The 24446-nt window shown below is 39.1% G+C and overlaps 1 protein-coding gene across 1 annotated transcript in view; it reads left to right on the forward strand.

The window, feature by feature from the left end:
* Positions 1 to 24446, forward strand: part of HPSE2 (heparanase 2 (inactive)) — a gene marked incomplete at both ends in the record, with an annotated part of 163477 nt that overhangs the window by 102907 nt on the left and 36124 nt on the right. The window contains 2 exons of the mRNA XM_081330114.1: positions 19206 to 19379; positions 20186 to 20357. Of these exons, the coding sequence (XP_081186240.1) occupies positions 19206 to 19379; positions 20186 to 20357 (346 nt within the window). The remainder of the gene's footprint in view (positions 1 to 19205; positions 19380 to 20185; positions 20358 to 24446) is intronic.

Raw genomic sequence — 24446 nt, forward strand, 5'->3', positions numbered from 1 at the left:
TGTATCTTAAGCCTATCTTCTGGAGTATTGGCTATTCCTGCCAGCTTGGTGTCATCTGCAAATTTGATGAGTTCCCCATCTATCCCCTCATCCAAATCATTGATGAAGATGTTGAAGAGCACTGGGCCCAGAACAGAGCCCTGGGGCACCCCACTACACACACCCTTCCATGTAGGTGCGCCAACCCTCTGGAATGAATTGCCCCCAGAGCTGCGGACGGCCTCTGACCTTCAGTCCTTCCACCGTGACCTGAAGACGTGGTTGTTCCAACAAGCGGTCCTGGACTGACTATGGTTTTAATTAGCTTTTTACTGGTTTTTAAATTGTCATATAATTATTGTATTTATTGTTTAATTCTTTTAAAAAATTTCTATTTTATGTTTTTAATTTTAATTGTTGTGCACCACCCTGAGTCCTTAGGGAGAAGGGCGGCATATAAATTTAATAAAAGAAATAAATAAATAAATTAACCAGTGGAACAACCTGCCTCCAGAATCTGTGAATGTTCCAACAATGGAAGTTTTTAAGAAGAGACTGGACAGCCATTTGTCTGAAATGATATAGGGTTTCCTGCCTGAGCAGGGGGTTGGACTAGATGACCTCCAAGGTCCCTTCCAACTTTACTGTTATGATTATGATTAAGTACAGAAACCTGGCTATAGAGCAGAAGCTAAAGAAAGTGGAAGAGTTTAAAAAGAGTTTGATGTCACGGCAGCATATGTTCAGAAAAGCAAAATCACAAAGTGAAGCTGCTGTGAAGGCTAGTTGTATAGTGGCAGAAGAGATAGCTAAATGAGCCCAGCCATTTACAGAGGGGGAGTTTCTGAAATTCTGCATGATTAAAGTGTGCAAAGTCTTGTGTCCAGACCAAAAGCAAGCATTTTTTAATGTATGCCTAAGTAGAAATAATGTTGCTGATCAGATATGTGAGCTTGCCACTGATTTACAAGTACAATTGATTGAAAAGGGAAAAGATTTCATTGCATATTCCCTTGCTGTGGATGAGAACACTGACATCACTGGCACGGCACAGCTGGCAATCTTTATCCGTGGAGCGGACTCAAGTTTACACATTACAGAGGAATTTTTGGATATGAAATTAATGCATGGCACTACCACAGGAAAAGACATACAGTATTTGAAACAGTATCTAAATGTGTAAATGACATGAAACTGCCCTGGGACAAAGTTACAGGACTGACAACAGATGGAGGGCCTTTGATGTGCAGAGAAAAGAGTGCATTAATGGGAAGGATGCAGAGCAAGAATTGCACATGTAAGCTAACAGCATATCACTGCATCATACACCAAGAAACACTATGCAGCAAAACCTTGAAGATGGAAAGTGTAATGAGCACTGTAACATAGACTTTGTAAGAGCCAAAGGTTTAAATCACCATCAATTTAAGCTTTTTCTGGAGGAAATACATTCTGAACTTGGTGGTCTGCCCTATCACACAGAGGTGTGATGGCTAAGTTGAGAAAAAGTGCTCAATATTTTTTTTTTAGAGTTGTGTAAGGAAATCTGTCAGTTCATGGAAATAAAGGAAAAGGCTCCAAAGTATTGCAGGATGAAAAGTGGCTGTGTGACATAACTAAGCATCTCACTATGCTAAACCTTCAGCTTCAGGGACAGAACCGTGTGATCACGGACATGTATGATTCAGTGAAAGCCTTTCAAGTTAAGCTGCAACTGTGGGAGACTCAGATGCAGCAAGGAAACTTGAGTCACTTTCCCTGTTGCCAAACAATCATAAACCAAGTATCCACCGCTGTGTTCTCAGATGTTCATTTTGCTGATAAACTGAGCATACTTCACATGGAGTTTACACGTCGCTTTGTTAACTTTGAAGCACTGAAATTCAATTTTGGACTGCTCAGTAATTCCATTTGCAGTCGACATGGAGAAAGCATCTGTAAGCATCCAGATGGAGCTGACAGAACTCCAATGTAACAGCACACTTAAGGTAAAGTATGATTCTGTAGGGCCCGCACAGTTCACCAGGTTCATCCCAAAAACAATGCCCCAGCTCCACCTACAAGCTGCTCGAATGCTCTGCATGTTTGGTAGTACATACCTGTGTGGGCAACTTTTCTCTGTGATGAAGGTGAACAAAAGCGTACAAAGAAGTCTTCTCACTGATGCACACCTCTACTCTATCCTGAGAGTTTCCACAACTCAGAACCTTACCTCAAACATGAATGGACTTGTAGCCAAGAAAAGATGCCAACCATCTGGCTCAGACAAAATAGCATGAGAGAGAGAGAGAGAGAGAGAGAGAGAGAGAGAGTTTTACATGCAACTGGCCCTTTGAGGGCGACCATAATGCTGATGCGGTCCTCAATGAAATTGAGTTTGACAATCCTGTACTAGATGAATTTTTGCAAAGCCCTCCCCCAGCCATGGCTACCACCTGCCCCTCAAGCAGGAGTCCAAGAGGACCTCAAAATTGGGCACCAACTCAGTCTGAGAAAGTGCCCCCCAGTCCAGAGTGAAGTATCATCTCAGCCTGGGGGGGGGAACAGACAAAAAACTCACAGCTATTCTGCCTTACCAGGGTTGAGTTGAAGCCAGTTCCTCTCCATCCAGATCCTTATAGCTTCCAGGCACTCAGCCAGCACTGCCATACCGATGGATGACATCCCCTAGCAGTTTCATGTACATGTTGTATGTTATCATTAAGCAATTTTTTGTAGATTGTATTCATTTTTAATGGATCAGAAGTCATGAAAAAACAATTAATAAACTAATCCTGCTTTATTATTCATGAAATCGTTTATGTTTATCTTTTATTGATTTTATTACATTTTTAAAATTGTTGTGAGCCACCGAGAGTTGTTGGTGTGGGTGGCATATACATTTAATAAATAAAATTATTATTATAGTTAGTTACCCAGTCAGACAGATGTTTAGAATGGATTTGGCATTTTTATCCACCTATCAAGTCCTTTCCAAAGATCTGGAATAGGCAGATGTCTGATGATGTTAAAGATATTGTCACAAGATGTAAGCTGTTCCAAGTAAAGCTGCCTGATGGTGATTTTGTTAATGCTAATGGTGTTCAAGTGGTCTAGATGTTTTGGAATTGAACCCAAGGAGCCTATTAATATTGGTACTACCTTTGCTTTCTTTTGCCAGTTATTCTTCTATTTGCTCTCCTCCTCCTCCTCCTCCTCCTCCTCCTCCTCCTCCTCCTCCTCCTCCTCAGTATTTTAGTTCAGAGAGTCTATAGTTTATGAGAACAAAAATCAACCTTATATTTTTTCACCAGTAGCTTCTCTAGCTCCTTTTAATGCTGGAAATAAATTTCAATTCTAATTAGCTATAATTAGAATGAAATAAATGCTAGGATTTTAAAGATTCCAACTCCCATAATTTAGCAGCATCCACAATTGTTCTAAAGGTAAAGGTAAAGGTTCCCCCGCACATGCGTGCTAGTCGTTTCCGACTCTAGGGGCCGGTGCTCATCTCCGTTTCAAAGCTGAAGAGCCAGCGCTTGTCCGAGGACATCTCCGTGGTCATGTGGCCGGCATGACTAGCACGGAACGCTGTTACAGAAATGTAATTGTTAATGTATATATTTGTCTAAACTAAAGCATCTAAATGGAATTAACATATGCATTCCTTTAAAATATGTATTACTCATTAGGTTGTATTCATTTTTACATTTATTCTTCCCTATATACAATTTCTTGATGCATCCCACATTGCATCATAATTCATGAGGAAATAATCAGTTGTCATCACCCAAACAGAGCTACTACAGCAATTTCAAGATTCTCAGACTGAGGTTCTAAAATATTTACTAGCAATCTAATACTATCAGAGGTCAAAATTCTTTAATGAAATCAGATTGTGCAGGTTGTATTATTTTTGGTAGCAGGTTATTCAACCTATGTGCTAAATTTGCCATTAGAATGTTTGCTATATGTAACAATGATATTGGATGATAACTCAATCTATAGTGCTAGCCCAGTTTCAAAATTACCATTATATAGGCCTAGTAAAATAAGAGAAAAACTCCCTTTTTCAAAACATCGTTATTTATTTCTAGTAATATAGGTGCCAAGGTTTCTTTACTGTATATTTTCCACCATTCTATTGGAAAGTCATCTAGCCCAGATTTCATATAATTGATTTCTGTAGAAAACTACCTTCAGATCCACAGTCTTATATCCTTTGATGATATTATTTTAGCTGTGGTGGAATCTGCAGCTGAGATGGGAGATGGAATTGATATTTGTCATGGTGATACACAGAAATTATATTTTCTTCTCAATCTTAAAATCTGTGTTTCTTCATCAGTTCTGTTTGAGCATCTATTTTCATGTTTTTTCTTAATATCTGCATCTTGTTTGTTGATCATAAAACATGCTAATATACCAAATTCTTTTAGTTTTCCCATTAATATTTCAATTCCCTTAAAGGATCTTCCAAAACTAACACCAGGTCATCTGCAAAAGCTCTTAGCTTAAAAAAATCTCTTTTTTAATCTTTATTCCATAATCTTCTCATCTTGCCTTCTATCTCTATTCAGTATTTCAAGAACTGAAATAAACAAAAGAGGAGACAGTCAGCATCCTGTCTTGTTCCTTTTGTATCTCACAGGGCTTTGCTAGATTTCCATTAAAAATTATTTGGGCTTTTGTGAAGGATAAACTGATCTTATCCATTTTATAAAGCTCTTTCCAAAGCTTATGTCTTCCAAAACTTTGAACAAGAGGGCCCAATTCAAATTGTCAAAGGCCTTCTCTGCATCTAGGAAAATCAGTGTGGCTTGTTTTTCATTACATTGCTCCAAATATTCCAAAATGTCCAACTCATTTCTAATATTGACCTTTAACTCTATTTTAAGTAAAAAAACAAACAAACATTGGTTCTTATGAATAAATTGTTGCAAAATTATTTTCAGCCTGTCAACCAAAATCTTGTAAACAATTTGTGATCATTATTCAATAACAATATTAGCCTACAGTTTCTTGTTAAAGTCAAATTTTGTGCATATTTAGGTATTTAGGTATTAATGCTATAGTGGCCTCTTTCCAGCTCTCTGACATCTTTTTTTCCCTATAAAATAGAATTCATCATATTTTGTAATGGTTGTAAAAGTTCATCCTCAAAACATTTATAATAAGAACCTGGTTAATTGTATGGTTCAGGAATCATGTCTGTACTTCTAGATAGATAAATAGACAGATAACCTTTGTTGTCATTTTTTACTGTGGGCACATTGGCACACATTAAAAATGAAATGTAGTTGCTTGCTCTCAAAGCGTACACATATATAACACACATTTAAACATGCTATACACAACATATGTATAAATCTACACCCTTACATATAAATAACATATAAATATTAATCACTGCCATCTTGAATAAAGAGGAAGCTTTAGAGTTCACAAGGTTAATACTGTATGGAACAAAACTATGACTAAATCTGAATGTTCTGCTTTGGATACCACGAAGCCTCCTCCCAGAAGGTAACAAGGAGAACAGGTTGTGAAGAGGATGTGTAGTGTCCCAGACAATCTTGTGGATCCTGCTGAAGCAACACTTAAATGGTATGCCCTGGATGGAAGGCAGGAACTGCCAATAATCTTTTCTGCCATCCTCACCACTCTCTGCACCATCTTCCTGTATGAAGCAGTGATGCTTTCAAAGCAGACTGTAATGCTGTATGACAGGATGCTCTTGATCGTCCCTCTGTAGAAAGTGGTAAGGACAGGAGAAGGAAGATGTACTTTTCTCATGTAACGCAGAAAATGCAGGTGCTGCTGTGCCCGCTGTACCAGTGTCTTGCTGTTGAGCGACCAAGCCAGCCTACCCGTTAACTGCACACTCATGAATTTGATGCTGGTAACCATCTCCACAGGTGAATCATTAATGCACAGAGGAGTGTGGCTGTGCCTGCCTTTTCTGAAATCGACAATGATCTCTTTGGTTTTTCCAAAGTTTAAAACTAGGCTGTGGGTTTTTTTTACACCAGTTCACCAAACCCTCAACCTCCTTGCGGTAAGCACCCTCATTGTCATCTTGAATAAGGCCCACTATTGTTGTATTCTGTATGGGACAAGGTAATAGTTTTAGCTGAGAAGCATGATAATTTTCAAAGACTGTATGATGAGAGATCTGAACATTAATTTAGCAGATAATATATGGCACAGAACGAATGAATGTTGAAAGAAGAGAAAATGGCTGTGTATAAATACATACTTCTGCCTACTTTCTTATATAGAAATGAGAGTTAGTATGTCAGGGGAAACATAAAAATAAGTTGAATACAGTGGTAATCAATTACTTAAGAAGTGTGTATTACAAAAGAAGAGATGAGTGCCAGAAAGAATGGATGATGATTTTTGATTGCTCACAAAAGTGAGCAGTGTGAAGGAAGTATATTGAGGTGATTTAGTGATATAGAGAGAATGAATAAAGATTGAAGTGCAAAATACATGAAAAAAGAATGACTGGGTAAAGATGAAGAGGAAAACTAAGGTAGTGAAGGTTCTGTTGAACTGATGAAAACCTCAGAAAGAGAAGTGAGAAATCAGAAGAATAAAGGGCAATGTATGAATCAGTGTGTGAACATAGTGGAAATGAGAATAAACAGGGCCAAGTGGTATGCTTGATGCTGTTTATGTAAACTAGATTTTTATTTCCTTTTTTCCTCCTCATGCCTTTAATTTCTTTTACTTATACTACTACTTATTGTTTTTCTGTGCTCTGTATAACATTGTTTGCCCAACAGTAAATAGCATCATGTGTCTATGGTATGAATGCATATTTGGAATACAACATTTAAAAAGCCAGAAGAATCTAGAATACTTCATTTTAGTTCTCTATTCATAATCAAAATATAAGAAAAGTTGATGGAATGATTATCAAAATGAGGTGGTTTGGGTATGCACCATTTCCTAAGTTTTAAGACAGCTGGGGCAGGTTAGCACAGAAGCCCCACATTTATGTGTCAGAGGCCATTGCTTTAACTCTAGGATGGCATTTTCTTGGCATGGCTCTCTGCCTAGGATGTGCAAAAAGACATTTCTTCTTTAACTTTTTTTCTTTAAATGCTAAGTATTTAGAACATGTTTTTAATTAAGGATTTCGGATTGAAACATTTCCGGTTTTATGTATGTGTGTGTTTTTCCTAAGGACAGTTTCCAGTTAAAATGTTTTAGAGTTTTGAAAAATACCAGATGCCCCATTTTCAAAGATTGCAAAAGAAATGTAAAAAAACCCGCCGCAACATTCTGTGTTGATTCTTGGGTAAAACCACGTGTATAATATTGTCAGAATCTGACCGAGAGAGAATGACTTAAATGGGAACAATAGTTAGCTCATATTGGCCACAGTCTAGTTTGTTACATTTTCTGGTATCCAGTTGCAGAGGAGAATTTTTAAAATTATTTGAGACAAGTAAGGGTTTATTTTCAATTTATTTCCTGAATATCAAAATTTTAAAATAGCTATCCGTAGATTATGAGCCAGTTTGGTGTTGAGCTTAACTAGAAAACCAGAAGTTTTGGTGCTCCCTTAGGCATGAAAATTTAAAGGTGTCATTTCTCTCAGCACAATCCACCTTACAGAGTTGTTATGGGGAAAATAGGAGACAGGAATGTTAGTTATGTGTGCCACTTTGGGTTGATCAAATATAAAGGAGGAATAAAATAATAATAACAGATTTTGATCTTTGAAATATCCAATAAGGTTTGCCTATGGAACACTATAGGGTTTCTCAGAGCAAGACAATCTTACCTAGAAAATAAATGGATTAAAATGCAATGGACTTTTGATATCTGAGTTCTTGAAGCTGAGTAATATGCTTATTTCTTTTATATATATAAAATTTAATATTTAATTGCTTGCCACTCAGAGTCACTGGATTGACATGGACAGCTATAGAAAACAAACAAATTCCTCTCGTACATGATTACAGAACAGAATACCAAATGACTGTAGATTTAATACATACTTGATCTGATTAAATAGTTTGCAAGTACTAGTTGTAAAGGTATCCCCTAGAAGGACTAGAAGATCTCCCCTAGAAACTGTGAGTAATACACTGTTGCAATTTCAGAGATTCATTTAATGGTAAGATTAGGCAAGCACACCTCAGTTTTGACTGGGTTGCTTTGGGCAGCACTTAAAATAGAAGGGGCTATGGCAGGAGCCATGATTGTGCAAAAGTTGTCATAGAACTTCCTCAGTCCTGGAAGCTAGTTTTGATAGCAATTTGATTTTAAATGTATGAGCCTGGGTTGTGCATGCTGGCTTGCAACAGAACTGTGTTCTCTCTTTACCTGGCCAACACATCAGCTGACTTCTCCAAACAAAAAAATATAAACAAGAAACACATCAAACGGGCTCAACCGTCTATATCTTTAATGTTAATCTATTCTAATGATAAATAAATAGTAAATAAATAAACGTATCTGAGGAAAGGATTTTTTCCTTCCTGTCAGTTTCCATACTCTGGCATATATGAGAACCAAGTATATGTCCAGTCCAATGGAAGTCATAGGGTGTTTTTTTTGGACCTGCCGAGTCTCAAAAAGCATGTGAGACCACGTTGCCTTGAAGCATTGTGCTTTGAGCAGTGCCAGAAATGTATTGTACTATATGAGGATCATGATGCATTCCTTATTCCAGGTATAATCTTGTGAATTCTGCTTTTATTTATTTATTGAAAATAATAATAATAATAATAATAATAATAATAATAATAATAATAATAATAATAATAATAATAAGAAGAAGAAGAAGAAGAAGAAGAAGAAGAAGAAGAAGAAGTTGGAAGGGACCTTGGAGGTCATCTAGTCCAACCCCCTGCTCAGGCAGGAAACCTTATACCATTTCAGGCAAATGGCTGTCCAGTCTCTTCTTTATTTGCCACCCATCTTGTAGCAAACAACTCTTGGCAGCTTTCAGCATTAAAAGATTAAAAACCTAACAAATAAATTTCTTTAAAGGGATAAAAATTGAAATCCTAATCAAGATATCATTAAAAGATGGGGAGGGAGGGAAGAGAATGCGCAGGGAGGGAGGTGGGATTGCCTCTTAATTCAACAGCTACCTCCAGGTCTTGAGGCTCCTGCAGAAGCACGGAAGGGGGGCAGTCAGTCTCACCTCAGAGGGATAAGATGTTTCATAGGGCAGGAACCACAGCAGAGAAGACCCTTCTGGACCCTGCTGGTTGGAATTCCTTGAATGAGAGGGAGTGCATGCTCAGGATGCCCAGCCTGCCAGTGCGGGTAGAGCAGTCCAATCCCAGTGGGGTTCCTCAAGTAGCTTGGACCCATGCCATGAAGGTAATAACCAACACCTTGAATTGCATTCAGAAGCAGAACAGCAGCCCGTGCAGCTCGCAGGCCAGTGGTGTAACATGGGTCATCCTAGAGACCTTAAGAACTGTCTGTGCTGCCACACTGTGCACTAGTTAAAACTTTTGAATGCTCTTCAAGGGCAGCCCCATGTAGAGTGCACTGCAATAGTCCAGATGTGAGACGACCATGGTCATGCAGTAGTTAGAATGCACTATTGCAGGCTAACTCTGTCCACAACTAGGAGTTCGAGCCTGAGTCAAGATTGAGTCAGCCTTCCATCCTTCTGAGGCCTGTAAAATGAGAAGCCAGATTGTTGAGAGCAATATGCTGATGTTGTAAACCTCCCAGAGAGTGCTGTAAAGCACTATGGAGCGGTATATTGCAATTGCTATTGAATGACAGGACAGGAACTCTTGATCCAGGAAAGCTCGCACCTGGCACATCAACCAAAATTGTGCAAAGGCTCTCCTAGCCACGACCGACACCTGCTCTTCAAGCAGGAGTCGGAAGTCCAGGAGACTCCCAACTCCAAACTGGGTCTGTCTGGAGTTATGCTACCCCATCCTGAACTAAGTTGGGTAAAGTCCTGGATCTTGAAGTTCCATGCACCAAAAGCCATTCAATCTTGCCAGGGTTCTGCTGTAGCCTGTTGTTCTCATGCAGATCCCATAGCCTCCACAACAGAGCGGCAACAACATCACTTGGCTTGTGTGTGTGTGTGTGTGTGTGTGTGTGTGTGTGTGTGTGTGTGTGTGGTGTGTATGGTGGGTGTGTATTTCTGTTTATTTCTGTTATGTATTTCAGTTGCAATCTATTCTGTAATTATTTCCCTGTGGGCAGTAAGACTGGAAGAGAAATGGCCAATTGAATGTGCTAATTTATGAAGGCTGGTGAGTATTTTATTATGAATAAACAAACTACATTGAAAATGTCCTCAGCATTTATATGATTGATATAATTCTGCAGGCATTTCATATCTTTCAACAGACTATAAGTTACAGATCCTTCTTCAAAACTGTTGTTGAAGGATTGAACAATGTTTTGCCTATTTTGAACTTTTAAGATGCTATCGTTATGTAGAAGTTACATAGAATTAAATACATACAAAATGCTTCTGAGACACTGTGACCTGAAACAAAATGAATTGAAAACAGTTGCATCCTTTACTTAATGATACATATTAATTTTATAATTACGTGGAACAATCAGTGAGGAGCCATTTGTCGCTACTATGTTATCAATTGCTGATAAGATATTTTCTTTTCAAATTTAACCTTATACTAGAATCTTATTGCATGAGTTGTGATTCAGATTGCTGTGGAAAATCTGCATTATAAACAGAAGGCTATGCCATTCATTCTGATAGGAAGGTAAAGAAAAGTAAAAATTAAGTGGCCAATTTGCATAAACGTCATTCTTTGAATGTTATTCACTAAATATTATTGACTTTATATTCAGAAGATAGCAAGTGTTTCACTGTCATTGCTAAGATCAAAATTACAATAAAAAGTTTTTCCATATATCATAGAATTTAGCAAATCCTGAATTTAGTGATGACTTTGAAGAATTGAAATTGATAAGAACTCTTTGCAAATTATGTAGTTTGGTATGGTTTGTTCATTAGATTTGTGTTGTCAGTCTCATTTAGAAGCCAATCTGGGTGGCTTACAAACATTAAAACTGGTAGACATAAAAATGCTAAAACAATAAATAACAATAATGAAATATGTACAGTTAAAAGAGGGAGAGAAGGGAAGCATGAAGTATATAAGGAAAGGTGGGAGTTTTTCTTAACCCAATAGCCACCTCCAGAATGGTGCATTCCTGCTGGGGCCCTAGGTCAACTGGAAGAGCCAAGTCTTGAGGCCCTTATGGGAAGGTCAGTAAGATGGGTGCAGATCTCACCTTGGGGCGAATGATATTCCAAAGGGCAGGAGCCATGGCAGAAAAGGCTCTTCTCCTGGACCTCACTAGTCAAAATTCCTTGACCAACAGGGTCCGCAGCATTCCTCTTTTGTTAGCATAGATGGAGCAGGCCAGTCCCATTGGGGTGACTCAGTTCTTCAGATAACCTAGGCCATGAAGGGCTTTAAAGGTGATACCCAACACCTTGAATTGCACCCAGAAGCAAACCAGCAGCATATGCAGCTTGAGGAACAGCAGTGTAACATGGGCCGCCCAAGAACTGCCTGCACCATTGTATTCTGCACAAGTTGCAGCTTCCAAATACTCTTCAAGGATAGCCCCATGTGGAGCACAACATATAAGATGGACACTCCTGCTTGCCTTCTGAAAGGATCTAAACCCTGGCTTTCTTCGGGACACTAGGTAAGGTAGTTTGTAAGCTTGGTTTAATTGTTCTGGTTCTTTAAATCACTTGCAGCACAATATGTTTTAGTATATTATATTTTAGAGGTATTATTTGTTGCTTTTAATAGTGTATGCTGTCCTGAAATGCATCTTGAATGGATGAATGGATGGGTTTTTTAATTATTTCATTTATTTATTTACGTATTTATCATGTCATTTTGTAATATGTGGTTAATTTACTATAGTATACCCTGCTGGTTAGCATAAAATTAAAAATATGACTGCATAATTTTGGTTATTGATCATATTTCTGCAACATGGAAGCCATATTGTAATGTTATTTATTGTAGTTCTGAACTTGGAAACAATTCTAAACGAAAACTATTGACTAGGGGAAACCCATTAACTACATCCATAAACTCACCTGTTCCTGGTTCAGCAGCATCATCCATTGTTTAGTTTGATTTTTGATCCAGGACTAATCTTTATTTATTTATTACAGGGGCTCTGGGCGGTGTAGGTCTTGATCAAGGGAAGCCTTGGTCAAGAGAAGGCTGTTATCTTCAATTTGTGCATTTATTCTTTGTTTCCAAATGCCTTTATAAGTTTAAGAGCAGATACAACAATTCTTGTGTATTTGGGAATGCTTTTAAACCATTCCAAAAACCATGTTTTCTGAAAGACCAAGGTGCTCAGAGAAGAGCGGCTGATCTAAGCTATGTGAGAGCCAGCATAAACTATAGCACAGCAGTGCCAGCTGTCATTGCTTAGAAACACTTAATAGATTTTGCTGCTTTTCAGACAGCGGATCTTACAGCCACATAAACCAGTCATTCTGTAAGAGAGCAAGTAAGCAAGCCCTGACAGCTTAGATATATTGTTTAGTAACTGCATATCTAGAACAGTTGTGAGTGTAGAGGCAGACAGTGGTAGCTTCGCAACACGTTATATACTGTCTGGCCTCAGTATAGAGGAAAAATAGAGGGAGATGGTTTTGAAAGACTGGTGTATACAATCCCTTAATCAAATGTTTCATAGCTTTCTCTAATTAATGGTGGTTGGGTCTAGTTGAAAATACTAGACACATGCTAAAATCAGAATTTTGTTATAATTCTATATTTAAATAGGATAAGAATCTTATATCCTGGAATTAGCACATTATGGTAATTTCATTGGTTTTGGTGAACCTTTTCTTTTGTAGTTCTAAATAATTAGGAGTGATGAATAACAGTGGGTGGTGAAATCAAGCTATTGGAATTATGGATGGTGTAATTAATGTAAGCAAAATTATTTACTTATTTACGTATGTTATTTTCTAATTTTCATTTTTAAAGTTTCTGTGTGATACTTCTCCATTGCCACAATTATTTCCAGTTGTTCATTTGAAACAACTGTTTATCTGTGCTCTTGTTAGGGCTGTGCAAAGCAGTGCAATCTGTCTCAGTCTTCACGTTGAATGTCAAAATGATGCATCTCTACTGATGAAGTGTCAAAGCAGGCCCAATCCGAAGGGGCTTAAACCATCTCTGTACATGTATAACAACCACTAAAGGAACTGAATCAAAACATACAGTCTTCCAAAATGATTCCACAGGAATGCTTCAGACATCATGAAGGGAAATTTAATGAAAGAACTAATTTAAGCTAATAATTAAATCATTGTATCTTTAATGTGATTCTAAAAGCAGACCATCTTTTTCCAGGCTTACACATAGTTTGAAAAAAGACATGCATGCTTTAATAAATAGCGGAGAGGTGTTGTGCTCATGTTTGTTTCTGAAGCACTTCCAAATGTGTAGATCTGTGCTTGCAGACGGGAGCAGGAACAGATGCTGAGGTTCAGAGCCAGGATGCTGGTGAGTGAGGAGTTCCCATTTGTGGAAAAGCAGTCTATATTGCTGCAAAGGAAAGGACAGTTTTGCTCAATTTCAGCTAATGTGGAACCAGAAAATAAAAAGTTTTGATTTCAAATTCTAAAAATCCTGGCATCCAGAGCTCCCTTTGAATCAATATAAAAATGTGAAAGCGTTCACTATTACATTTGCCAGTTCAGCTTCTTAATGGTGAAAAATATTTGGTACATTCATATCCTATTCATCTGCATATCAGGTCCTTGAGAAAGTGAGAGAAATATAACTTGCCCTTTTGTGTTAGAATCCATTCTGTACTAAAGAACTCCAACTAAGAAGTGGGTTCAAAACATACCATTTAGCACTTTGCATGCAGATATAAAGGGAGGGTTGGCTTCTTTTGCTTCTAAGCTATTTTTCCATTTCCAACAGAGTCCTAGGGCTGGACTGATTGACATTTTCATTTTTTCACTCACGGATAAAAAGGAAACATCAGAGTAAAAACTTTCCTGTGTGAAACAGTCATCAGAAAAAACACAATAGACAGATTTTGTTTGATATATCATTGCAAACACAATATTTTTTGGTTGAGCAAAAAATACTGTATGAAGCATCCCAGGATATCTGGAGGGCAATGACTTTTAAAATAAAGCTTAATATTTTTTTAAAAAAAATTGCATTGGCCTGGATAGCAATGGATAGATCTTCCTACTGAGAGGTACTGCCTTTAAAGAAAGCAAAGCAAGAATTTCCTACAGCAGCAGTCCACAACTTTTGTGGCTTGGTGGCCTGGCAGGGGGGAGGGACAGGGGAACTGAGCTATGTAAATGGCCGTTGCACAACTGGCAGGCCAGTGTGCACATGTGCATGCACACCTGTTGGCTTGCCACTCATGGAAGTTGAGCTGCGTACATGCTCCAGACAGCCACTCGCACAGCTCAATTGCTAATAGGCCATGGCCTGGTAGTGGACTGCAGCCCTAGGGTTGGGGACCCTTGACCTAAAGACATAAAAATACAGCTGCTTTTGTAATAGCCATAATAGTCTTAGATGTGGAACCTATAGCTCTTTCAATAACTTCTCAGCTAACATACAAAATATATGTATTTGGAAATGACTATGTCATATTTTATAGGCCATCCTATTTCCTCTACTTATAGCATCTTATCATCAAGAGAGCTATTAGGCTTATATCCTAATAAGCATGAGATACATGAAATAATACTAATACTAATAATAATAAGTTGGAAGGGACCTTGGAGTTCATCTAGTCAAACCTCCTGCTCAGGCAGGAAACCCTATACCATTTCAGACAATGGTTGTCCAGTCTCTTCTTAAAAACTTCCAGTATTGGAGCATTCACAGCTTCTGGACGCAGGTTGTTCCACTGCATAATTGTTCTAACGGTCCGGAAATTTCTCCTTAGTTCTAGGTTGTTTCTCTCTTTGGTTAGTTTCCATCCATTGCTTCTTGTCCTGCCTTCAGGTGCTTTGGAGAATAGCTTGACTCCCTCTTCTTTGTGGCAACCCCTGAGATATTGGAACACTGCTATCATGTCACCCCTCATTCTTCTCTTCATTAGACATTCCCAATTCCAGCAACTATTCTTTATGTTTTAGCCTCCAGTCCCCTAATCATCTTTGTTGCTCTTCTCTGTACTCTTTCTAGAGCAGACATGTCAAACACAAGGCCCGGGGGCCAGATCCGGCCCGTGAAGTGGTTTCATGTGGCCCGCGAAGCCATCCTGGAAACAGTGAGGGAACGGCCCCCACTGCCTTGGCCCTGGCCCAGAGACCCTCCTTCTGCCAGAGACCCCCAGATCTGTCCCACTCCTGCCCAGGCCCCCATAAGCACCCTTCATGCAAACGATGTAGAGCTGGCCACACCCACCCAGTAGGCCATAGGCACTTTAGTCACGCCCACCCAGTAGGCCACGCCCACCCAGACCACACCCACCCGGTCCCCTGAGGGCAACCGCAATGCTGACGCGGCCCTCAATGAAATTGAGTTTGACACCCCTGTTCTAGAGTCTCAACATCTTTTTTACATCATGATGACATGATGTAGAATATTGAAATTCAAAACAGTGCAAATGGCCATCAGTCCTCTTATTTCATGAAAATATGGGCAACTTTATTTAAAAAATACAAAAACTGAAATGTATTTAAAAGGAAAAGAGGGAATAAGAGAGAGAACAATTCAGGTTAAGCTGCATCTTTAAACTACAGAAGAAGAATGGATAAAATCCAATTTCTGTGACCTATATGTGGATGTTAGCATTTATTTGGATACAACATTTTTTCCCAACCCAGCCCATGCACATATGTTGTAGTCCCAGTGTCTGGAGTGCACTAGGAAAAGGATGATATAGGGTTTCATTGCCTTCAGGAGCTGCATGACAGGCAGAAAAATTGGAGACTCAGGTTTTCCCAACAGAAGAACATAGTGATAGAAAAGCATTTTCTCTCAGTCAATATTAAAGACATAAGACTTCCAGAAAAAACTAACCAAGCACAATACTCTTTTGGCATTCAATATAAATATTTTTTAAGAAAAATATTTTACAATTTTTATAGACAGCCCTAATCCTAACAGCTTTGAGCAAGAAATAACAAAGTAAAAAAGTATATAAAATATAACTAATTTAAAATTGAATTTGATTTCATTATGTTCCATCAATTCATTGTCTAAAAGCAATAAAAAGTAGTGCCTTAAAGGTGTCATTCAGTTAATCTATGGGCCAAATGCCTACTAGAACAGTGATGGCGAGCCTTTGAGAGACCGAGTGCCCAAACTGCAACCCAAAACCCACTTAGTTATCGCAAAGTGCCAACACAGCAATTTAATCTGAATACTGAGGTTTTGGTTTAGAAAAAAAGTCATACATTAACATCTTTTGTCTTAAAAGAAAAATACAATAACAAAGCTTTCAGTGATACAAACAACTTTTTACTGAAGCCAAGTGGAACATATATTATGTCAGATACTGAGATTTAGGTTACCAAGTATTGAACCATTTTGTACTAGTATGTTATTTAACCACAGCTGAAACTTCACTATCTGAAAATTTTCAGTACCTAATGCTTGTGTACCAGTTTGTGTAAGCAGCAAAGGGAAAGGGAAGAATAGTTTGTTCTGATGGGTTGACCAAGATTTGCCTGTTCTTCTCTGTGGAATAGGACAATTCGCCACCACCGTCTCATCCTGGCTATCTCACCCTGGCCAACTCGCTGCAGGGCAACCTGCCATGGGATAATTCAACATGGGATAACTCAAGAGAGGGACAAGTGAATTGCAGTGGGCCTTATCTTGCTTTAGGTTTGAACCTTCTCAAACGTGTCTGCTTTTTCTCTCCCCATGCCACCCCCTCCCCCACTTCTGGATGTCAGCAGAGCGGCTGGCACTCGCAGCGGGCATGCCAGGAAGAAAGGAGGGCAGCAGCATCTTGCAGACATACCTGCTCTCTCAGCCTGGATCCCACAGGGAATACCTGGGTGTGCCACACTTGTTCCACTGGTTGCTGCATGGCTTGGCCATTGGGCTGCTCCACACTCTGGCTCACCCCAGCCTTGAGGACTTCTAACTTGAGAAGATTCAAACCTAAAGCAAGACAAGCCAGCTGCACTTCACTTGTTCCTTTCTTGACTTCTCCTGCACTGAATTCTCCTACGGTGAGACTGCCGTGCTGAGTCGGCCATGGCGAATTGTCATAGACCCCTTCTCTGAAGGCTGTATCTACATCTTTTAACTTTGTCGAGTCACCAAGACTATTCTGATGCAAGCCCTGAGAAGTAAGAAAACCAGTGGAGTATGATTAGATGTGACAGATAATCCTATTCTAGAAGAGCCTGGTCTCTTACTTATAGGTCATTGCTTTACTAATGCTATCTCCAGAAAGCAGCAGCATAACATCCAAGGGAAAAAGAACCCTTTAAGCTGCATTTCTCTATACCAGGGGTAGGCATCCTCGGCTCTTTTATGACTCATGGACTTCAACTCCCAGAATTCCTGAGCCAGTTGAAGTCCACGAGTCATAAAAGAGCCGAGGTTGTCTACCCCTGCTCTATACTATATGCCTCATCAGCATAAGAATGGAGCAAGTAAAGAAGCTCCATGCTGGATACATACAACTTCTACTTGCGACCACTGATTTTTTCTTTCACTATTTCTTTCTTAAGAAATACTGTATAATAGGAATCACTATGGCAATGTGTATTCCCCCGACACTTACATGTTCACAGGTGGAATCCTCTGAGCTTTGGAAATGATTCTTGGCCCGGCAGGTGGAGCCTGGACATTAAAGTGATACAGTTATTCTTAGACAGAAGTACTTGGGATGACTCATTTTGAGCCTGCATTTTTCTTAGAAATGCCATCTTTTGTTCTTATTAAGCACTGCCAATAGATGCTGATTTTTCAGCATGTGGCTGGTAATTTAACCCAGCTCAAGGATCTGTGTTCCAGGGACAAAGGACAGGATGTAAGATTCCAGAAGGAAAGAGGTTGCTTTGTGTGGGAAGCATTGGGCTCATCTGCCAGTACCTGTTACACCAAGGATCTTGACATTTTCCAGATGTCCCTGCAGGAAAACAGCACCTGATTCCACTTAAAGCTTGCAGCATCTCTCCTTACTCCCACACCTCACACCAGAAAATATGGAACTTTCCGAGAAAAATAATGTCTTTGGGCTGGGAAAAATCTTAGGATTTTTTATCAAAAACTGGAGCTGGCTCTGACTGTGCTAAAAAATGAGCATATGCAAACAGGAGGCCCCAAGATGCTTACAAAAGTCAAGGTTTCCTCAGAAATTGCATGACCTAAACAGAATGGGGGCTAGTGTAACAAGGAATGACTGAGACCTGAGAGACAACAGATCTCCCCCAGGGGAGAAGACCCAGTCTTTGGCCCCATAAAAAGCAAACCGTGAGCCGTCTGGGCCTATTTAGCATCCATGACCTTTTACCTTAGAGATCTCCCCCCCAACGACTGCCTGCTGTGCGCAAACTTGCTTTTCAGCACAGAAAGACTCTTATGGCTGCTTCTTATATCAGTTTAGCTCCATTAATATCTGCAAATTCATCAAAGAATGAGTACATGGACATGTTTCTCTCTGCTGGAATTATTTTTGGGGGAGTGGTAGGAGGATTTCTGATACACATTATAGTAGTCTCTTCAGTATTCACTAAGTAATCAGTAAGTTTCACTTACCTTTAAAAAAAAAGATGTTCCACAAGATTCACTGGTTAGATCTAAATTCCATTTAGGTGTTTTGTTTTATTTTATTGGTTTAATCAACAGAGTAGGGGGAGCAGCATACTAGTTCCAGTGGTGAGATTCAAATATGTGAACAACCGGTTCTCTGTGTGGATGCCACTTCCAGAAGTCCAAACTTTCTACTTTTTCTATTTATTCAATCCATGAGGGATGAAAATAAGGATGAGCACAACCGTCTGTATCACTGGCCATTAGTATGACTCAGTTGGAGGTGCAAAGCAAGAAGAGTTTTTCTCTAAGCACCTTAAGACAGTTCTAAAACTTGAATTTTAAGAATTAATTGCAGAAACAATTCCTTGCTTTGGACGTTATTCTTCCAGTTTGAAGATTATGATTGGCATGGAACTAGTCAGCCGGTTCACACCAATTCGGCAGAACCTGTAGCTAATTTTTTGTTGCCCAGGCTCTTTGCATTTGAGTTTCAGGTTGGATTTGTTTTTTTCCCAGCCAGGTCTCTAGACAAACTTTATAATTTTGCTGACTGCTCTGGCCTGCATCTCATCTTTGCACTAAATGCTTTGCGCCGGAATCCCAACAATTCCTGGAACAGCTCCAATGCTCTCAGCCTGCTCAAGTATAGTGCCAGCAAGAAGTACAATATCTCCTGGGAGCTGGGCAACGGTAAGTGAACTTTAAGGATGGGGATTTGGAGAAGGGAAGGAAATGGGAGGACCAAAGAAGCACTTTTGGAACTTTTTTCAATAAAGTATTGCTGTATGGAATGTTAGTGCAACTCATCCCTACAGGGATCCAAATAGAACAAATGAGTTGAATAAAGACAGGCACCTGTAAGTGCAATAAATATATAAGCATAAGTATATAAGCATAAGTGAGAACATTTACAAGTACCTGGGGATAAATATATTTACAGTGTGATCTTACAGTCAATTAAATTCATTCCAATAGATAGATGACTAAGAGATATGCCTTCTAAAGACATATGACATCATTTCCTTATGCATACAGATAGTCCTCAACTTACAATCACAATGGGGACTGGAATTTCCATCATAAATTAGTGAGATCATAAAGTGAGTCATCATGTGATGAGACCTGGTTTTACAACCATTTTTGCTGTGGTTGTTAAGTGAATTAGCCCTGTCAATAAGTGAATCCAGCTTCCCCAATTGTCTTTGCTTATCAAAAACTAGCTGAGAACCATGATAATGTGACCGCAAGATGCTTCAACTCTTTGTAAATATATACCAGTTGCCAAGCATCTAAACTGAGGTCATGTGACCATACGGGTAGTGCAAGAATCATAATTTTGAGAATGAGTATAAGTCACTTTTTCCAAGGATGTTGTAACTTCAAACCATTGTTAAGTCAAGGACTACATGTAATGCCTCCAGACTAGTGAAGGTTTATCACGTGAATTGTCAGGATGTTGTCAAGGTTGGTTAATGTTTTTTTCTGTTTTCTTACAGAACCAAATAATTACCGAACCCTCACAGGACGAGCAGTAAATGGCACTCAGTTGGGCAAGGATTATATGCAGCTGAAGAGACTGCTACAGTTAATCCGCACCTACTCCAGAGCCAGTCTATATGGGCCCAATATTGGGAGACCTAGGAAAAATGTTGTCACCCTCTTGGATGGGTAAGTGATTATACCTATCTTCAGAATTACTATATAATCCATTTTTTCATATAATAGAGAAACCATGAATTTGTAATAATGACTTTGTAATAATGCCGCTTGGGGGGGGGGCAAAAGCCCTAATAAGCAGGCATATACATAGAATGAAGGCTATTGCTAAGCACATTGATTTGTGCTTAGATTGTAAGCCGCCCTGAGTCTTCGGAGAAGGGCGGGATATAAATGGGATTTAAAAAAAATTCTTCCTGTAAGCTAAGAGAATAATGCACAGCTAGTTAAGAGCTCCGTGACCATCAGATACAAGAGATCAGAACCATTCCAACACATCTTGTTGCCAAATGTGAGGGGACTGGCAACCAGTCATGCTTTTCCCCATTGGCCAACTACTTCTCACCCATCCTGAAGTAGGAAACTACATTGACATAACATTTGGTGATCTTATTGCCAGTTCCTATCCTGCATCTATTACGTCTGCTAAAGTTTTCTCGTGTTGAGGTATGTTAAGCATAGTGATTGCTTAATTTTTCTGGCTTTGATGTCCTGTGTCTTTCTGAACATTACAGGTGACAGGAAATAATTCACCAGTCAAAACACTGATATAATTTGGGGCAAGGATGGGAAAATTCTGAATTTTGATAAGTGACTGACTAGCCTCCCCTTTGCTACTGTGTGGTGAAGCAGGAGAAAGCACGCCTCACAAACTGTTACATCCTTGTACATGCTGATCTGAACTATCACAGGCAATGCCCCATTGATCTATTCCCTCCAATGGACTCTAGACAATGTCTTATTCAAAGGGCACTACTGCTAAGAAGGTCCTACAGAACTAAAAGGGATGTACTCTCTCATCAACTTCCGTGGTTGTTCTGAGTGACCAATTTCTCTACCAATTTGAGAGTTGAAATAAGTTCAGTAATCATTCCTCAAGAAACTCAGGAGCTATGTTACCACCATATATTCTATGACCTTGGCCCCAAAGAGAATTCATCCAGCCTGTTGAATCTAAAGTAGTCTTTTAGTATTACCCTTTTAGCATTAGAAATTTTAAATTGGTATTTTCTGATCCCTTGGGCATTGCTATTTTTGCCATATCTGCTTACAAACCGCGTGTTAAGATGACAGCAAACACCTGATCTAGGGTTTCCTAATAGTATCTAAATAGGAATATGATATCTTTTCTTGTAATAGGAGTAAATGATTCATTATGTCCCTTCTAGTTTAATAATAATAATAATAATAATAATAATAATAATAATAATAATAATAATAATAATAATAGTAGTAGTAGTAGTAGTAGTAGTAGTAATAATAATAATAATAATAATAATAATAATAATAATAATAATAATAATAATAATAATAATAATAATAATAATAATAATAATAGAGTTGGAAGGGACCTGCTCAGGTAGGAAACCCTATATCATTTCAGATAAATGGTTGTCTAGTCATATATGGACAAATATATGATGTATGTTAGATCTAAAAGAAAGGAGAACTGCTAGTTTCTGAATCAAAGCTGATCTTGTGTACTGTACCATATCACAGAGCTGAAGGAAGGAATTATGGAATGATTGAGCATTCAATGAGCCCTAGTGGCACAGTGGTTAGAATGCAGTACTGCAGGCTGCTTCTGCTGACTGCCGGCTGACTGCAGTTTGGTAGTTCAATTCTGAATGGCTCAAGGTTGACTCAACCTTCCATCCTTCCGAGGTTGGTAAAATGAGGGCCCAGATTGTTGGAGGCAATATGCTGACTCTGTAAACCGCTTAGAGAGGTATGTAAAGCACTATGAAGTGGTGTATAAGTCTAAGTGCTATTGTTATTGCCTCTCTCACTTTCTGATTGATTTGGCATAGGTGTAAGATGTTCCATTCCCTGTAAAAATTTTCTGGACTATAGTTAAAGGTCTTATACCTGCTATAATCAATAGTATTACTTTTCCTGCTCTTTGTTTTTAATCCTGTCTCATATTGCTTCCTGGCCATAGTGTTCCTTTCCATATAGTTTGGTTAAATTCTGCGGCCTAAAAAACTTTTTTGCTATCTGCTTTTATAAATTATTAAAGTAAGGTTTTCCCATAAAATTATAAGTACTTAACTGCCTGAATTTAGGATTTTTTTTCCTCAAATAGATACATATTTTAAAAACTAAACTCTTCTGTTGAGCATGGCTAAATTATGACTGTGAGAACAAGATTTTATATTTTATTTATTATTAAATATATGTGTGCCCATCTTGCTATCCAAAGTGACTCTAGGTGGCTTACAGTGCAGTAAAAATGCAAAAAAGTTACAAATACAAAAACAATTTAAAGTTCCAAGAGTTTATATGGGCTAACAAAACCAAGAGCTCAAGTAGAGTGAGGGTGATGCATCCTTCTCTATCACTGCACCAACCACCTCTATCAAAGCCCCAGACCAACTGGCCAAGCCAGGTTTTAAGGCCCTTCTGAAAACCAGAAGGGTGAAGGCAGATCTCACATTTATTATAAAATAACAAATGGTAACTTTTTAACACTTAGATTAGCTTAATGTAATCTTGACATTCTTGCTGTTCCAATAATTATTCCTAGCTGCGATGACAAAATGCAGAAGAAAATAAGAGTTCTTATATTGTCAATAACTTATGTAGGAGAGAAAAATTGCAGGAGACATGTCTTCCTTTACAGCCAAAGCAAATACAGTATAAAAAGCCAACTCTCTAACATGCAGCCAAGAAAACAAAAAGTACAGGCAGTCCTCTTTTAGTAACGGCTTTGTTTAGTGATGGTTCACAGTTACAATGGTGATAACAGAGTAACTTTACCACCAATTCTCACATATACAACATTTGCAGGTCTGTAAAACAAAGGAAAATTGAAGTAAGATCATAAGCATAATTGCAGTTTCACTTAGTGAACACTTCACTAATCACCAAGTTGCCATTCCTAATTATGGTCACTAAAAGAGAACCACATATAATTAGTTTTTGCAATGCATACAGGCAAGTTTTCATTAAAGTGCGCAAGCACTGAATTTGAGGACAGTAGTGATTTTACTGCCTTAAAACTATTTTTGTGAACCTTGGTCCACTTCCATGGGGTGTTTTTATCTAAGAGACAGTGTAACAGCTCTGCCACTGCGGCCTTGTTAGGAAGGAATGCATGGTAAAAATTCAGGAGGCCCAGGAGTGCCTGGAGCTCTCCTTTGGATCTGGGGCTTGGTGCCAGCTGAATTGCCTTCAGCTTGGACTCCGCAGGATGGATGCCTTCAGTATCAATACAGAATACCAAGAACTCAGTGGAAGGGACCCCAATTTTACACTTGTACCTCTTCAGCTTGAATCCCGCTGTGTGGAACCGTTGAAGGACGTCTTTGAGCCTCCTTGCTAGCACCTCAGTGGACTCACCAGCGATGAGCACATCATCAAAATAGGGGCAGACCTCCAGAATAGCCTTGAGCGTATGCTCTATAACTCCCTGGAAGATTCCTGGGGCTACGGTAACCCTGAATTGGAAACGTTTGACTCTAAAAGCCCCCCTGTGTGTCACAATTGTTTGTGCAGCCGCTGTGGCCTCATCCACAGGTAACTGCTGATAGGCCTGTGCCAAATCTAACTTAGTAAACATGGTACCCCCTTGCAGCGATTCCAAAATGTGGCTAACAACTGGCACCAGGTATGTGTGCTACTGTAGTGCCCGGTTAATGGTGCACTTGTAATCAGCGCAAATTCTGATCTCCCCGTTGGCCTTAAGTAGCATGACAATGGGAGTTTCCCATTCACCCCCATCTACAGGCTGTAATACCCCCTGACTGACTAGCTTGTCCAGCTCTGCATCGATTTTGTGTTTTAGTGCAAATGGCACTCGACGGGGCTTGATCCTAATAGGCGTTACAGCAGGATGAAGCTTAAAGGCTATCGGAGGGCCCTTGTACTCTCCCAGGCTTGTATCAAAAACATCTGCGAATTCCTCGCATACTGACGCCAAGTTCTCTGCTTGTGTCCGGTGGATCCCGGTTACTTGAATACCCAGTGCATCAAACCAATCAAGCCCAATTAAACTCGTTCTCTGGCCCTCCACCACAATTACATCTAGGAGCCCCCAAA

The sequence above is a fragment of the Vipera berus genome, assembly GCF_964194415.1.
Source record: "Vipera berus genome assembly, chromosome: 5".
NCBI classification, from domain to species: domain Eukaryota; kingdom Metazoa; phylum Chordata; class Lepidosauria; order Squamata; family Viperidae; genus Vipera; species Vipera berus.